This window comes from Geotrypetes seraphini, chromosome 11 (assembly GCF_902459505.1).
Source record: "Geotrypetes seraphini chromosome 11, aGeoSer1.1, whole genome shotgun sequence".
In the NCBI taxonomy this organism is placed as follows: domain Eukaryota; kingdom Metazoa; phylum Chordata; class Amphibia; order Gymnophiona; family Dermophiidae; genus Geotrypetes; species Geotrypetes seraphini.
This window is the reverse complement of record NC_047094.1, coordinates 8,986,825-9,004,726: the sequence shown is the minus strand read 5'-3', so window position 1 is coordinate 9,004,726 and position 17,902 is coordinate 8,986,825. Positions and strand designations below refer to the sequence as shown.

The window sequence follows — 17,902 nt, the reverse complement described above, 5'->3', positions numbered from 1 at the left end:
AAATCACACCTAGATTGTGGGTTCTGGCATTTCCTCCTCAGGAGCAGGTGAGTGTGTTAATTTATAAATCGTGACTCCGCCCACACCAGCCAAACTCCTCCCCTCAGAATTCCTGCTCTACATACAAGTGTGTCCCTGCGTGCACTGTGAATATGTTAGGCATCGCCTAATTTTACGGGGTGCCTTTTACACCCATTAAAGGGGCATAAAATGACATTGGCTTATGTTTAAGCACAGATGACAGATTCCCAGAGCCTTTACCTGGATGTAGCCACTTTTTTCTTTCCTTTTTTTTAATCATTACATTTTTATGGAAAAAAAAACTGTTGTAAACAAGATTACATATCATTTTATCAGACAAGTCACTGGGTTCTAGCATTAGTATATACAGTGGTACCTTGGATTACGAGCATAATCCGTTCCAGGAGCATGCTCGTAATCCAAAATGCTCGTTTATCAAAGCGATCCGGCACCCCCCCCCCTCCCGACGCGATTGGGCATCCCCCCGCCACGATCCGGCACATTCAGAACGTGAACTCTCAGGCCTTGAGCATGCGCAGATGCTCAAGGCCCAGCAGATGAGGAGGCCGATCTTCGGGGTGCCCAGATGAGGGTAAGAAGCGGCGGGGGGGTGCCCAATCGTGTCGGGGAGGGGTGCCGGATCGTGGCGGGGGGGGTGCCCAATCGCATCAGGGGGGTTGCCAGATTTCAGGGGGAGGGTGCTGAATCGCAGGGGGGAGGGTGCCGGATTGCGGGGGGGGACGGTCGTAAATCGAGCCATGCTCGGTTTCCGAGGCACCGATTTTGCAGATGTTTTGTTCGTCTTGCAAAACACTCGCAAACCGGTGCACTCATAAACCGAGGTACCACTGTAATACAACACAATGAAGACAGTAATAAACCAGTAGACTATATTAATCTCATCCTAAAGTGAGCATGGTTTACCACCAGTCTCCCAACATACCATATCCCCTCCCTTCCCCACCCTCCCCACAAGTATGGCATTCCAAAACCGTCATACCTTTCAACAATACTATTCATCAACATATTCCACCCCGCAGCATCGCCAACGCAAACCACTATCTGATTCAGGATCAATCGCCAGTCTTTCTGATGCCGCTCGTAATGGCCTTGACATCTGGACACCACAGCCACCATATGTAGTACATGGCTCAACCGAGTTTGCCAATCCTTCAATGTAGGAGCAGCAGAGCTCCTCCAATGAGAAGCAACAAGGCACCGTGCTGCAGAAAGGCCTGCTCTTAGCAAACGGCTTTGCCACCAATAAGGTTTAGTAGAATTAAGACCCAGTAAACAGTCCCGAGGATCCAGGCCCACTGAGCCTTTCAGCCACCGTCCTCCAGAAAGGCTGCACTAAAGAACAGGACCGCCAGATATGTAGAAATGTGCCCTCCTGAGATGCACACCGTCAACACAAAGCAGAGACAGATGGAAACATGATGCAACCTTTCAGGAGTATAGTACCACCTGGCTAGCACTTTATAAGCATTTTCTTGGATCAAGACACATGGGGAAGCTCTTTGGGTCTCTTGACATTGGCACTTTTTTCTTTATTTCTTTGATTGATAAGTTTTGGACCCTGTTTATCCTCCTCTTTTAACATAACATAACTTTATTCTATACCGCCATAACCAAGCGATTTCTAGGCGGTTTACACAGAAGAGGGCTGGACAATCAGCGAAATACAAATGATTAAAAATACAACAAGTTTCTTACATATACATAGTGTAAAATTTTGCTAACAATAGTACCCCCAGTTAAGAAATAAATTTGTCAAACAGCGCTGACTTAATTACTTTTTGAAATGCACCATAAGGCATAACTTCACCAATGCATTTGCCCAGCCAGGACTGCTGCATACCCGTTTGAAATGCAAGAGTCTTATCCAAAAAAGTCTTGCAACCAGTAATTTTTGAATGTCTGGTACTGTTTGTCACATTCTTACTTTTCAGCATTTTAAAGTCTAAGTTTGTTGTGATGAGCCAGAAGTTGAGAAGAGCAAAAAATGGAACGTTCAGATTGCCCAGGATTACCAGATGATTCCAGGTCATGGAGAACAGGCTGAGCCAGTCCTGATTTTACTTTCATTAATGGCTTAGCCTGTCCTTTGTGACTTTGCACTATCTGATGTGCAGTGTGAAGACACTGAAGCAAAAGCCAACAAAGCCTTGCCAACGACAATAGCCAACAAAATGAAGTCATGAGGAAATGATGTTGATAATCCAGCCATGGGTCAATCGAGGTGCTCTTTATTGATAGAAGCAATTGTAGACTTGACAGTGTTTTGGCAAAACTGCCTTTATCAAGAGTCCAATATTCAAAATACTTCTGGTCAATAGAATAAACTGCATAATGAAATCCATATATGAAATGAAGCTCCATGTAGTTCATATTCAGTGGATGATTTATGCCATTCTATTGACCAGAAGTATTTTGAATGTTGGACTCTTGATAAAGGCAGTTTTGCCGAAACACTGTCAATCAATAAAGTGTACACTCGATGACAGACGTTTAAATACTTGAAAGGTATAAATATAGAACCAAATCTTTTCCAGAGAAGAAAAAATGGTAAAACTAGAGGGCATCATTTGAGGTTACAGAGAGGAAGACTTTGGAGCAATGTTAGGAAATTCTTCTTCGCGAAGAGGGTGGTAGATGCCTGGAATGCCCTTCCGAGGGAAGTGGTGGAGAGGAAAATGGTGATGGAATTCAAAAAAGCGTGGGATAAAAATAGAGGATCTCTAATTAGAAAACGAAGGCTGTAAATTAAAGAACTAAGGCTGGTATTGAACAGACCTGCACAGTCTGTGTTCCATAGGTGGTGATTCGGTGTAGGATGGGCTGGGGTTGGCATCGATGGGAACTCCACTCACTTGGAACATGAGGATGTTACTGGCCAGACTTTACGGTAGATATCCTGCAAACAACGGGAAGCTTGGACGGCAATTCAGCATTTGGAAGCTAGGACAATACCAGACTTTACAGTCGACGGCCCAAAAATATCAGAGACAAGTGAATTTCATCATGTATTTTTAATGGGTATAACTTATGGGCTGACTGGATGGACCGTTCCGGTCTTTATCTGCCGTCATTTACTATGTTACCTGGCAGAAACCCAAAGAGTAGCAACATTTCAGAGCTGAGATTGTGATGTCATAATGCCTCATTCCACCAATGCCTAAGAGCCAACCTCAGCAGTGATGTCACATTGGCTCAATTGTCCTATACTTGGCTCACGTAAGAGCTGCCATACAGGGACAGACCGCAAGGCTATCAAGCCCAGTATCCTGTTCCTAACAGTGGCCAACCCAGGTCCCAAGTACCTGGCAGAAACCCAAAGAGCAGCAACATTCCAGAGCTGAGATTGTGATGTCATAATGCCTCATTCCACCAATGCCTAAGAGCCAACCTCGTCTGTGATGTCACAATGGCTTCATTGTTCTATACTTGGCTCACATAAGAACGTAAAGCTGCCATACTGGGAAAGATTGAAGGTCCATTAAGCCCAGTATCCTGTTTCCAACAGTGGCCAACCCAGGTCCCAAGTACCAGGCAGAAACCCAAAGAGTAGCAACATTCCAGAGCTGAGATTGTGATGTCATAATGCCTCATTCCACCAATGCCTGAGAGCCAACCTCAGCAGTGATGTCACAATGGCTTGATTAGATGGAACCTAGGACAATCCCAGGTGGACTTTACAATCTATGACCCAGAAATATCAAAGAAGAGACAAGTGAATTTCATCATGCATTTTTAATGAGAATAACTAACGGGCCGAGTGGATGGACTGTTCAGGTCTTTATCTGCCGTCATTTACTATGTTACCTGACAGAAACCCAAAGAGTAGCAACATTCCAGAGCTGAGATTGTGATGTCATAATGCCTCATTCCACCAATGCCTGAGAGCCAACCTCAGCAGTGATGTCACAATGGCTTGATTAGATGGCAACGTCAGCATTCGGAACCTAGTACTATACCAGACTTTACAGTCTACGGCCCAGAAATATCAAAGAAGAGACAATTTAATCTAATCATGTATTTTTAATGGGTATAACTTATGGGCAGACTGGATGGACCGTTCAGGTCTTCATCTGCCGTCATTTACTATTCTACTATGATTGACCCACGGCTGGATTATTGACATCATTTCCTCACGACTTTTCATTTTGTTGTACAATAATTTATTGTTTAAAAATGGCGGGATATAAGACTTTGAATTAAATTAGGCCCGTTTCGGGGAGTGTCAGTGGGACAATACTGCAGACATGCAGGCGGTTTTCCCCACTAAAAAACACATTGCTTTGGAAAACTGTGTTTCCTGACGGCCAGATTAGCCAGGGCTTAGCAAGAGGGACTTTACTGGTGTTCTGCCATTTGAGGTTTGTATGTGTTTTATTGCAGTGCCATCGGATTCATCGGACATTAGCCAGCCAGTTCAAATACGCCTTGGTGTGGGTAAGGAAAGCCATGTACTTTGGTTTCTGGTTTTGTTCTGACACAAAAATGGGTTGAATTAAATAATGTCCTGTTTACCAAATGAGGTACAGAGTGAGTAATGTAAGTTTGTCACATGTGAGTAATTAGCACAAGTCTGCTACTACAGATTATTTCTATAGCACTACTAGACAGAAGAGAGAGTCCCTGCTCAAAAGAGCTTACGACCTAGTCAAGACAGATAAACTGGACAAGAAGGTGGGAGAATTAAGAGAAGGAATGATATGCCAGATATTGGTGCTTAGAAGGTGGGTTGGAGTTTGGAATTGAGGCAGCTTCAAAGAAGGGGGGCTTTGAGTCTGGATTTGAAGACTGCCAGACATGGAGCCTGATGTATTGAGTCAGGATTCCCGAATGTTATTGTTCTTTGAGATTCTGGAATGTTGCTGTTATCCGGAATCCCCAGAGTAGCAAGATTCCATGCTACCGATCCAGGGCAAGCAGTGGCTTCCCCCGTGTCTTTCTCAATAACAGACTATGGACTTTTCCTCCAGGAACTTGTCCAAACCTTTCTTAAAACCAGCTACGCTATCCGCTCTTACCGCATCCTCTGCCTTCTACTCCTCCTCATTTATATAGCACTACTAGACATACGTAGCGCTGTACATCAAAACACAGAAGAAATAGTCCCTGCTCAAAAGAGCTTACGATCTAATCAAGACAGACAAACTGGACAAGAAGGTGCATCAATACATAGTGCCCAGGTGGGGGAATTACAGAGAGCAGGATTAGCAGGTGGGTTGGAGTTTGGAACTGAAGCAGTTTCAAAGAAATGGGTATTGAGTCTGGATTTGAAGACTGCCAGACACGGAGCCTGATGTATTGAGTCAGGATTCCGGAATGTTGTTATTGTTCTTTGAGATTCTGGAATGCTGCTGTTATTTGGAATCCTCAAAGAGTAGCAACATTTCGGCTACTACTACAGATTTTTATAGCACTACTAGACATCAAAACACAGAAGAGACAGTCCCTGCTCAGAAGAGCTTACAATCTAGTCAGACCAACTAGACAAGAAAGTGCATCAATACTCTGTGCTCAGGTGGGGGGAATGATAAGATAGATATTGGTGCTAGAAGGTGGGGGAATTGCAGAGGCTTCAATCAACAACTTCTATCGTATCAAGCAGCCTTATGGGGCAAAGACTTAGAAAAACTAATTACACACACAAACAAATATGGAGAATTTAGGAAACACCTAAAAACTTACCTGTTCTCGAAATACCTAGGGAACGAACCAGGACAATAGCCCCCCTTCGTAATACCATCCCAAAACCGAACTTGCAAACTGTTAGCCCCTAATCACTAACTATGAATACTCCATTCAATTTACGGAATTTTTCTAATTCTTTGTAAGCCGCATGGCCCTGCAGCATACGAACTGTTGTTATCACGATTAATGTTGTTATAATCAGATGTACACTGCTATACTCTGTAATTCGCTGTCTGTGCAGTTTCTCTTTATTGTAAACCGCCTAGAAGTCGCAAGATTGTTGGCGGTATATAAGAATAAAGTTGTTATTATTATTATTATTATTTAATGTTCAATAATTTTTATTGAGTTTTTTAAAAATAAAATATACATAACAAAAATCTTGCAAAGAATATCATCTCAACTCAGTTAATACATTGTAGATCTATAAATTCAAATAAATCAACAATCAATTATCATTACAATACAAACATGATAAAGTACCTCCCAACACACCCTCTTCCCTTCCCCCCTCTCCACCCATCCCATGGTGTTTTTATTTAACCCTTCTTTTTCCCATTCATTTCACTGCATGGGAGCCAGGAAGCAGCGTCAGCATTGTACAGCCACAAGGAAGCACCAGCCATGTCGGCAGCTAGTCAGTGAGTCCCAAACTGAAAAAGCATAAAGAAAGGGCCGTGATGACTGCATGGGCTGGAAAATGAAGAGCAGCAGCCTTAGTGCGGGCAGCCGAAGGAGAAGAGTGAGTGAGGAAAATGGGGGAGCACCCCTGGACACTCATCTCACAAACCTTTGGCTTCTCTTTGACACTCTTGCCTGTTCCAGGTTCCGTGATCGGTGTTGAGGGGCCGACTGCAGCTTGAATCCACTTGCTTCACTCGAGCTCACCAGCAGGCCGATTCAAACATAGAAACATAGAAGATGACGGCAGAAAAGGGCTACAGCCCATCATGTCTGCCCACTCTGCTTACCCACCCCCTGTCTATGCCCTAATGACCCAATTTCCTTATCTTGACCCTTGTAGGGATCCCACATGGGTATCCCATTTATTCTTAAAGTCTGGCACACTGTCTGCCTCGATCACCTGCACTGGAAGCTTGTTCCAATGATCAACCACTCTCTCTGTGAAGAAATACTTTCTAGTGTCGCCATGAAATTTTCTGCCCTTGAGTTTGAGCGGGTGCCCTTTTGTGACCGAGGGTCCCTTGAGAAAGAAAATATCATCTTCCACTTTGACACGTCCCGTGAGGTACTTAAATGTTTCAATCATGTCTCCCCTCTCCCTACGTTCCTCGAGAGTGTAGAGCTGCAATTTGTTCAGTCTTCGTACGAGAGACCCTTGAGCCCCGAGATCATCCTGGTGGCCGTCCGCTGAACCGATTCAATTCTGCGCACATCTTTACTGTAATGTGGCCTCCAGAATTGCACACAGTACTCCAGATGAGGTCTCACCATGGCCCTGTACATGGCTTTCAGCTGTTCACTTATTGGGGGAGGGGAACAGTCTTCACTTAAGTGGTCGCTAACAGGGAGGGAGAGATAGAGAGGCCAAACCCGAGTAGAAATGCAGTTAAGCTAGTGCAAAGAAAGCTTGGGTAGGTTCTGCCCGTGTTCCACCCTCCCACCCCCAGACGGCATCTGCACATGTTCAGATGCAGCACAATGAAGTCACCCGTGCATGCGTGGATGCCTGTTCGCGATGCGATTTTGACGGGAAGCTTTGCAAATCCTAGACTAAGGGCTCCTTTTACTAAGGTATGCTAGCATTTTTAGCGTGCGCTAACCCTGCGCTATGCGGCTAGAACTAACGCCAGCTCAATGCTGGTGTTAGCGTCTAGCGCCCGTGGCATTGTAGCACGCATGTTAAAGCCCTAACGCAGCTTAGTAAGAGGAGCCCTAAGTGCTGGTTTTGAAAAGCCATCCGGACCCCCAGACATGTCTGGGGAAATCTGGTAACCCTAAGCTTGGGTCTTGCAAGGAGAAATAAGAAAACCATAGGATTTTCTGGACCCCCAGTTCGTTTGCAGAAATTAGATAGTTCCAAATCTAATAGATGCTGATCGAGGGACTTTAGATCATCTGTTATTTTTTTGTCCACTGTTATTTAGTTTCTGAAAGTCAATTTGGGGACAAATAAATATTGTTTTAGAATCGGATAGTCCCTTTACATATGAAACCATAATTTGTGTTACTATGTTACACGTTAAACCTCCCCTTGATAAATATAAAAGCCGTCTTTTCCTGGAATAGCTGTTCAATTGATCACGAGAAATTGGAAAAGCCATGATAGACAAATGTATGTAATACATACAAATATGAGAGAATGAATGCAGAATGTTTGGGGTCAAGTGTTTCATTTAACAAAGTAGGGAGTCAATTGGCTTTATTTGCTGCTTCACATTAATGGTTTATGATTCTTCTTTAAGTTTTTCCTTACACATCCGGGGTGAGGGAGGGAGAGGTAATTGAGAAATTGATATTAATTCTTCATATCAATGTAGTAAATAAAGTTGTATTGTATTATTAATAATTGATAGAAGGGTGGGTGGGTAAAGTTATGGCACTATATACTAATTGTATAAAATGGTGTAATCTCTGCAATATTTTTCTGTATTCAATCAAATGTATTCCACTGTTGTAGTTTATAAACTAATAACATTTTTATCAAAAAAACAGAAAAGCAGCTGGCAGTTCAAGTATGGGGATGCGATTGTAGTAGAGAGAGCTTGACGGTCTTGCTGGGAGGGAAGGGCGAGGAAGCTAGGATGGGGGTGGCTTTTTAATCTGGGGAGAAGCTGAGAGGAAGAAAATGTCTGTGTGTTTGTGTTTGGGGAGGGGGGGGGGGAGAGATAAAGACCGGTGGAGCCAGGAGAAAATTAGAACATGATGGAAGGAATTCTGAATGTTTTTCTGTGTTATCTCTTCAATAAATGATTACTCAAAGGTGCTGATTCTATGGTGTTATGGGGTCAAATAAAGGCTGCAGAATTTTGCCACATTTTGATTCTGGTGCACAGAATTTAAATTTTTTGCACAGAATCCCCCAGAAGTATTTATTTGGGTAGAAAGTTCAGTGCCAGTTTTGACAAAATCTTTTCCAGCAAGCGCTGATGCTTTTCTTCTCTTTCTCAAGGGCACAAGCACGAAATACAGCCCTCAAAGAGTTGGCCTGACTCATGGCATAGAGCACGAAGATGTCATCCAGATTGTGAAGAAATAACCCACAGGAACCGACGCTCCCTTCGGAACCTTTCCGGTTTTCTTTTGAGTTTCCGCTTTTCCTAATGCTCCTAAAACAGCTCAGACCTTCCTGCGAGAGAGGAGTTTTTACGAGGCCTCGTACAAGATTTGAATACGTTGTCTGAAAGCTGGAAGTATTTCTTTGCAAGGGTCCGAGTCAATAACGACTCCTAGATGCACTCATCTGAATTTCTGCAACGTTCAGATTCACTCATGCATGTCTTTCTTGACAATAAACATTGGACCTGGCCGCAGGTTAAGCAGTGAGATAAGTCTGCAAATTCTTTTGGTTTGTGCTGGTGATGGGAGGTTCCCCCCCCCTCAGTAGTCATTGACCTCCACAATGTTTTCTGAAAGATGGCAGTTGGGACACTTTGTATTGTCAAGGCTCTGGCTAAGGTAACGCACCAGCTAGACTCCTTTTCACTAAAGCCATCATTTTGCTTCTACTGAATCTAGTTATCGTATAGGCAAAATATACTTTTGGGGAAATGATCAAATCATTCTGATTTAAACCCTCCACCCCCCCCCCCCCAAAAAAAAAAAAAAAATCTACGAGGTAGGGTCCATCCATGTCCTTGAGATGACAAATCTGCTTGCAAACTTTATAGTCGGACCCACTTCAGCACTTATTTAAAAAAAAAAAAAGAAACATTTGTAGCAACAGAATAAAAATAAGTACTTGCCCCCCTCTGAGTAGTCACAACTTGTCAGGCAGATATTCACCACTAAGTATTGCTGTACTGCTTTCTAAGACACAGGATGGTGTGAATAACATGAAGAGAGACCCGGCGAGGCTTGAAGAATGGTCTAAAATTTGGCAACTAAAATTGAATGCTAAGAAATGCAAGGTCATGCATTTGATCTGCAAAAACCCGAGGGAGCAGTACAGTTTAGGGCAGGGGTAGGAAACTCCGGTCCTCGAGAGCCGTATGCCAGTCGGGTTTTCAGGATTTCCCCAATTAATATGCATTAAAAGCAGTGCATGCAAACAGATCTCATGCAAATTCATTGGGGAAATCCTGAAAACCTGACTGGAATACGGCTCTCAAGGACCGGAGTTCCCTACTCCTGGTTTAGGGGGTGAAGAACTTATGTGCACAATGGAAGAGTGAGACATGGGTGGGATTGAATGTGATGATCTTAAGGTGGCCAAACAGGTTGAAAAGGTGATGGTGAAAGCTAGAAGGATGCTAGGGTGCATAGGGAGAGGTATGGCCAATAGGAAAAAAGGAGATATTGATGCCCCTGTCTAAGACTTTGGTGAGACCTCATTTAGAATATTGTGTACAATTCTGGAGGCCACACCTGCAAAAAGATATAAAAAGGATGGAGTCGGTCCAGAGGAAGACTACTAAAATGGTGTGTGGTCTTCACGATAAGGCATATGGGGACAGACTTAAAGATCTCAATCTGTATACTTTGGAGGAAAAGGTGGGAGAGGGGAGATATGATAGTGATATTTAAATACCTATGTGATGGAAATACTCATGAGCCGAAGCTCTTTAATTTGAAAGGAAGCTCTGGAATGAGAGGGCATAGGCTGAAGTTGAGAGGTGATAGGCTCTGCAGTAATCTAAGGAAATAAATTTTTTACAGAAAGGGTATTAGATGTGTGGAACAGTCTCCCGGAAGAGGTGGTGGAGACAGACACTGTCTGAGTTCAAGAAAGCCTGGGATAGGCAGGTGGGATCTCTTAGAGAGAGGAAGAGATAATGGTTACTGTAGATGGGCCATGTGACCTTTATCTGCCATCGTGTTTCTCATTCCCAAGAGTAGCTGTGTTTGGAGGAGTCCCAGACTGGACCTGATTCCCTAAATCCCTAGCTGCCTTGATTCATAGTAAATAGTCATTTATGGTAACAAAAAATACTACATCGGATAATATTATAGTTTTTAATCCATTTGAGTATTATTTATTGAACTGAAATTCACAGGTGCAAATGATTTGAGCCTGTGGGTGGCAGGAAATGGTTCCAGTGTGTTTTCTGGGGTTTTTTTTTTCTTGTATGTTTGTTTTTTTAAGAATATTACATTGGGAATTCTGGCAGCAGAGCTAAACATGTGTCTTGACATTTGGCCATAGCCACAGGCCTTAATGTTCTCTGAGGCAATGTAGTGTCCAGTTGGGGTAGGGAAAGGAAACGTTCTCCTCCTAATTTGGAAACAAAAGCCATAGTTTGAGGCCAAAAGGGGACAAGCTGCATGGTTGCAGAGAAAGACCATAGCATTTCTGGAGACAGCAGCCTTAGAAACATAAAAACATGATGGCAGATAAAGGCCAAATGGCCCATCCAGTCTGCCCATCCACAGTAACCATTATCTCTTCCTCTCTTTAAGAGATCCCACGTGCCTATCCCAGGCTTTCTTGATTTCAGACACAGTCTCTGTCGCCACCACCTCTTCTGGGAGATTGTTCCACATATCTTACCATCCTTTTTGTAAAAAAACTATTTCCTTAGATTACTCCTGAGCCTATCACCTCTTAACTGCATCCTATGCCCTCTCATTCCAGAGCTTCCTTTCAAACGAAAAAGACTCTATTCATGCGTATTTATGCCACATAGTTATTTAAACGTCTCTGTTATATCTCCTTTCTCCCGCCTTGCCTCCAAAGTATACAGATTGAGATCTTTAAGTCTGCCCCCATATGCTTTTGATGAAGAGCACACAACATTTTAGTAGCCTTCCTCTGGTCCAACTCCATCCTTTTTATATCTTTTTGAAGGTGCAGTCTCCAGAATTATCAGCCCTTCAGCAAAATCGCTTATGAAAATGTTAAAAAGAACAGGCCCAAGAACAGAACATTGAGGCACACCACTGGTGACATCCCTTTCCTCAAAGCAATCTCCGTTGACCAATACCCTTTGTCGTCTTCCGCTCAACCAGTTTCTGACCCAGCCCGTCATTTTGGGGCCCATCCTGAGGGCATTCAGTTTATTTATTATACGTCTGTGTGGATCACTGTCAAAGGCTTTGCTAAAATCTAAATACCCCACATCTAGCACACATCCTCTGTCCAATTCTCTGGTCACTCAGTCAAAAAAATTGATCACATTTGTCTGACAAGACCTGGCTAGTGAATCTATGTTGCCTCCGGTCATGTGATCTTCCAGATTCCAGAAACTTCACCATTCTCTGTTTTATCGCAGAAGTCAGCCTTTGTTCACACCTGTAATCAGCAGCCAGCTCCTTGGGTGGGGGTAGAATCTGAGGTTTATGTTTATTATAGCTGTAACAGAATGGTTTACATGAGTAATCAATATACTACTATTAATTATTTTTATAGCGCTACCAGATGTACGCAGCCCCTGCTCGAAAGAGCTTACAATCTAAACCAGTGTCTTGCAAACTTTGCAAAGTTGTGGCACACTAAACATGGCTGTGGCTCGAGGGCGTCTGGAAGTGCATGGATGTTAATGTCATGTGCATGCATGATGTCATGACACTGATGTCCGCGAATGCGAAGGCCCTCCAGATGGGGCCCTGAGCCGCCAGTAGGGGGTGCTGGAAGGTAAGAGGAGGCACTGGCACCAGCTGACTGCCTGCCCATAGGATTTGCCTTTCGTCAGCCAGTGCCTCTCCTCCTCCCCAGCGTCTCATGGCTTACCTGGAATCTTGGCCGGCAGATACGATGTCATGGATACAGTTAAGGGGAAGGGTTAATCAGCTGGCTGGGTTGGAAGGCAGAGGGGAGAACAGGACAATAAAGCCATTGTGACATCACTGTTGAGGTTGGCTCTTATTGGTGGAATGAGGCATTATGACATCACAAGCGCAGCTCTGCTTCCTAAAGACTGAAACTCTTCACACTACTACTATGAATTATTTCTATAGCGCTTTCCAGACGCACGCAGCGCTGTACAGAGTCACAAAGAGTAAGAAAACAGTCCCTGCTTGAAAGAGCTTATAATCTAAATGGGCAAGACAGACAAACAGGATGTCAAGGATACAGTTAAGGGGAAGGGTTAATCAGCTGGCTGGGTTGGAGGGCAGAGGAGTAAGGTTAAGGATTAAAGGCTATATCAAAAAGGGTTTTCAGTCTGCTTTTAAGCAAGGTATGGGAAGGGGTAATTTATTTCAGGCACAGGGGTCAGCTAGATGAAAGGAACAAAGTCTGGAATTGGCAGTGGAGGAGAAGGGTACAGCTAAGAGTGACTTGTCTAAGGAACAGAGTTCTCTGGGAGGTGTATAGAAAATGACAAGGGGGGGGGAAGAAGCAAGACATTCAGTAGGCCAGAAGAGGAATAAAACAGAAAGTCACAGGCAGAGCCATTGCTGTGGCCAAAATCAGTGTTGATCAAGGTCAGAGGCCTGAAAGAACTGTGTTTCCTAATCAGAAATTCCACAGGAGGAGGGAGGTTTATGCTGGGAGAGGGTAAATAAGCCCTAGGCAGCCTGGAATTGCCTTTCCTAGCAAGTTTACAAGAAACTAAAGCCTTTAAATTTAAACTTTATTTGCAACAGGTAGCCTCTGATTGTCAACGAGGAGAGGGTAAATGTGGTTAAGACGATAAATGAATGTAACTGCAGTGCTCTGTATCTGAAGGTTTCCAATAACCAGGGACAATGTAACAATAAGAGTCAGAAAAAAAGCTGGATTGCAATTGAAGAGACTGACTCAAGTATCTGAAGGTGGCAGACGCCTTTGCACGAGGTGTTGCAGTGATCAAGGTCCACAAATAGACCCCGATTCAAGAAACCTTATAAAAGAGCAATTTAACAGATGAAACCTCAGGAATCCCTTCCGAGATGTTCCTTGATGCCTTCTGCAGGGGTTGGTTCCACTGGAAAACTGTTTGCAAAGGAGCAGCGGGTGAGAGCCTGTCAACCCCAACCCCGACTCCATTTATTCGCTGTGATTAATAAAGCTACGGCCTGCTCGGGTGCAGCTTAGAAAGGTACAAGGGTGAGTTATCCTTTGTAACATTCAGATCAGTGGGTAAGAGCCATCTTTTTGGTTTAGCATTCGGTGTATTGGGATCCTGTGTTTTGTGGCAACTAAACAAAATGATTTGCCTTTTTAAGTTTTTAGTTTATTTAGATTTAATTAATTTTTTTTTTAATTTCATTTTTGTGCTTTTTTTTTTTTTTTTTTTTTTTAATTTGTCTTTTTTCTTTTGCTTTACTATTTTACATCGCGTTCCTCTCTTTTCTTGTTTTTATAAAATATATTTTGTACACCGTGCTGTCAATAAACCAAAGTGCGGTTAAAACTTTTTAATAAACTCAAACTTTTCTAGCTGAAAGGAGGAGCATCCTCTTTTCACTGCTCAGTTTTTCCCCTTTTGCTCTAAATAAGTAAGTAATAAAATTTCAGACTAGCAAATACTCTTGGGAAAAATAATGTTTTCTTTCAGCTGTCCTGTGGCTGCAGAGAAATAGCCTGATAAGTCTTTCTTCAGCTTTCTAGGTCCTGCTTTTGATATTTTTCTGTGGATTAACCTGGATCTTTCTGTGTAATTCAAGTGGAGGTGTAGTCGGGAATTGTAGCTATGGCCGTGTCCCCAGAGCGCTTCCCATGCAAGTTGGACCTGAGTCAGTAGTGGGTTAAGTGACTGGCCTGAGCCACAGTGGATTTTCAACTTGATTTCTCCCCTGGCCTGACGGTTATTAGGCAATTTCTTCAGGCATGCATTGCATTTCCAACAACAGAATTTTGGAAGCGCTTTTATGCACCCTAGAAAACATCTGAAACCTAGATACGGATAAAAGGTTGAAAAGGACATGAAGAAGGAGATTGATTCCTTTTTCCGGATGCGAGCGATTTGTGTTGCAATATGGAGGATTTTGAGTTGGTTTGCTTTGCAGTTTTCCAGGTTTATTTACACCAGTTACTTTGTGGAGATATTAAATCTGCTCCGTTTCTTCCCTGCTAGTCCGGGGTGTGTTCCTCAACCACTGTGGCTCTATGTGAAGTAGCCAGCCTTTAATGATGGGTCTCCCAGCCTGATGGTGTATAGCTGGAGAGTTATGTGGCAACAGAATGATTAAGTTTCAAGTTTAATTATTCTTAATGAATCGCCTATTTTAAATCACTAAGCGATGTACAAAGCCTTAATACATACAGATTAATACCTTAACACATACAAATTAAATATTATTGACAATATAAAGTAAATTTTTTAAATACTAAACAAACTTAATTACATACGTATATTAAAATATTAGTTAGGGTATAGAGACATACTTGAATTGTGAGGATAAATAGGAAAGAAATTACAATAATTGGATAGGAAAGGAAGAGTAATAACAAAGGAAAAATCAAATAGGAAGGGGAAGTAAATTTATAGATAAATAAAAAAGCATAATAAACTATTAAGAATCATTAATCACACAATACAAAGGAAAAAAAAACCCAACTCCACGTGTAGGATATGGAAACAAAAAAACGCTGTGCCGGGGTTGAAAATAATGCTGCAAGATACGAAATATCTTGCAGCGGTTTTTTTCAACCTCGGCACAGCGTTTTGACACCGTGTTAGATTTTGAGAGGCTTCCATTTTATGCACCCCTGAGGGGCTACCTTAGCCGAAACAAAGGCCCTGTTGGAGTCCAGTTTATATATTTTTATGCTTGCCACATTTTATGTGCATGTTATATATATATATATATATATGATTTGGAGAAATGATGTTCTAATAAATTAATTGTTCTCCTTCCCCACTCCCTTTTTCGTTCACAGAATGATTAAAACATCACAGAAACAAGCCAAAATTCCACTGTAAGATTTTTAAGGATTTATGTCACGGTGGCCTTTTTTAGACACAATTTATTGATAAAGGGACTCTGGTACCAAGAGTTAAACAATCACTGCTGATCTACAGTCCTCTGCCTTCCTAAGGTCTGGCTGCTATGTCTCTACTGAACAGGTCTCAAACTCGCAGCCCGGGGGCCACATGCGGCCAGGTACTATTTTGAGGCCCTCGGTATGTTTATCATAATCACAAAAGTAAAATAAAACAGTTTCTTGATCACATGTCTCTTTACAATATTATGATTAAGACTTAGCCAAAAGGAAAGATTTATAAACTGTAAAGAGTTTTACCTCATGCAAAATTGTCATTTCTTTAATAAGACATTAACTATTTTTTTCTGAGGCCCTCCAAGTACCTCCAAATCCAAAATGTGGCCCTGCAAACATAACATAACATAATAACAGATTTCTGTACCACATAACCCTTAGTTCAATGCAGTTTACAAAAGATTATGCTATGAGTGGATACAGAGATAATGCAATACGCAGGAATTAGCTAGCTACAAATTTAGAAAAAAAAAGAAACGTTTTCAGTAATGTTTATAAGATATTGATCTGGTCAGTAATGGGTGGAATTCTTTATCGGATTGAGCTGCTTGATAGGAAAGAGTGCGGATGATAGTTTTATTTTTACAGCAAAGGGTTTGAGTTTGAGACCATTGCTCTACTGTATATACAATAGTTTTGTTTATTGGGGGGGGAGGTTTGGGGGGGTTACCTCTGTACTAGACTGGTTATTGATATACCCCCTCAGACTTTTAGCCTTCCAAGTAATAGCGTTCCCAGCGCCTTCATATGGAAATAATAGCTACCCTCTCCACTCATGAGTGAAAATTAGAATAATAGGGCTCATGAAATATGCATTGGGTAGGGGAAGGAGGTTACTGTACATTGGAGGTTTCCTTCACTTGGGTACCGAACCCCCACGTGCCCTCAGCAAGGGTTAAACAGAATGAAGAGGGAAAGCATTGCAGGTTTTAGCTGCTTGTACCGGGACGCACACAATGTCTAAAATCCTAGAGATTTAAAGGAGGTAAGCAAGGAGCAGAGAAACAGCTTTTCCTGCTAGGGTGGAGTGTTATGTGATCTTCCAGCTCAGCGACTGCTGGCTAAAGAAAGGACAGGGTGTGTCTGAAATTCAGTGTCATGGTGGTGTGGTGCCACCCTTGACCTTTGCGAAGCTATCTGCAATTCGCAAAGCTATGTTTTCCGTGCAGGGTCCTCCAGTTTGCTGAAATGCTCTTCCTTTGGGGCTAAGGCAGGTCCCCCTACTTTGATTCAGTTTAGGAAAGGCTTGAAAACAGCCTTATTTGCAGGTCGATTTTTGAGGTTATAAATTTGTCTGAGATGGGTCTTATTGAAAGCTCTACGATCTGCTTTTCTTGTTATGTAGTTTTTATGGTGTTTTTGCCAGAGAGGCTCTGTTTGGTGATGGTTTGTTAATGCATGGTTTGTAGTTTATTTGATTATGTATGTAACTTTGGATTTGTGGGATATACATATTTTAAATAAAATATTTCAAATTATCTTGATACTGTGCAGAGGGAGGGCAAAGGGCAGCAAGGGATCTTTGAAACATCAGTGCAGGTTTCTTCATAATAATTGAGAAAAGTTCAAATTTATTTATTCAGTTTTCTATACCGTTCTCTCAGGGGAGCTCAGAAACAGTTTACATGAATTTATTTAGGTACTCAAGCATTTTTCCCTGTCTGTCCCGGTGGGCTCATGATCTATCTAATGCACCTGGGGCAATGGGGGTTTAAGTGACTTGCCCAGGGTCACAAGGAGCAGTGAGGGATTTGAACCCACAACCTCAGGGTGCCGAGGCTGTAGCTGTAACCACTGTGTTTCTCTAGAAATCAAAATGCAGTAAAAGTGAACCAAGTATAGGACAATCAAGCCATTGTGACATCACTGATGAGGTTGGCTCTTATTGGTGGAATGAGGCATTATGATGTCACAATACCAGCTCTGATTATCAGAGGCTAAAACTTTTCACACTATTTATTCAGTTTTCTATACTCTTCTCCCAGGGGGGCTCAGAATGGTTTAAATGCATTTATTCAGGTACTCAAACATTTTTCTCTGTCTCACAATCTGTCTAATGTACCTGGGGCAATGGGGGGATTAAGTGACTTGCCCAGGGTCACAAGGATCAGGGTGCTGAGGCTGTAGCTTTAA

General features: G+C 42.5%; 1 protein-coding gene across 2 annotated transcripts in view; it reads left to right on the top strand.

Moving 5' to 3' along the window:
- The window catches only part of DRG2 (developmentally regulated GTP binding protein 2), a 48,112-nt gene extending 38,617 nt beyond the window's left edge, over window positions 1-9,495 (top strand). For both annotated transcript variants that reach the window (XM_033963787.1, XM_033963786.1), the window contains 2 exons: window positions 4,423-4,476; window positions 8,858-9,495. In XM_033963787.1, coding sequence (XP_033819678.1) covers window positions 4,423-4,476; window positions 8,858-8,944 — 141 coding nt within the window. In that variant the 3' untranslated portion in view covers window positions 8,945-9,495. The remainder of the gene's footprint in view (window positions 1-4,422; window positions 4,477-8,857) is intronic.
- Window positions 9,496-17,902: the final 8,407 nt, after the last annotated feature.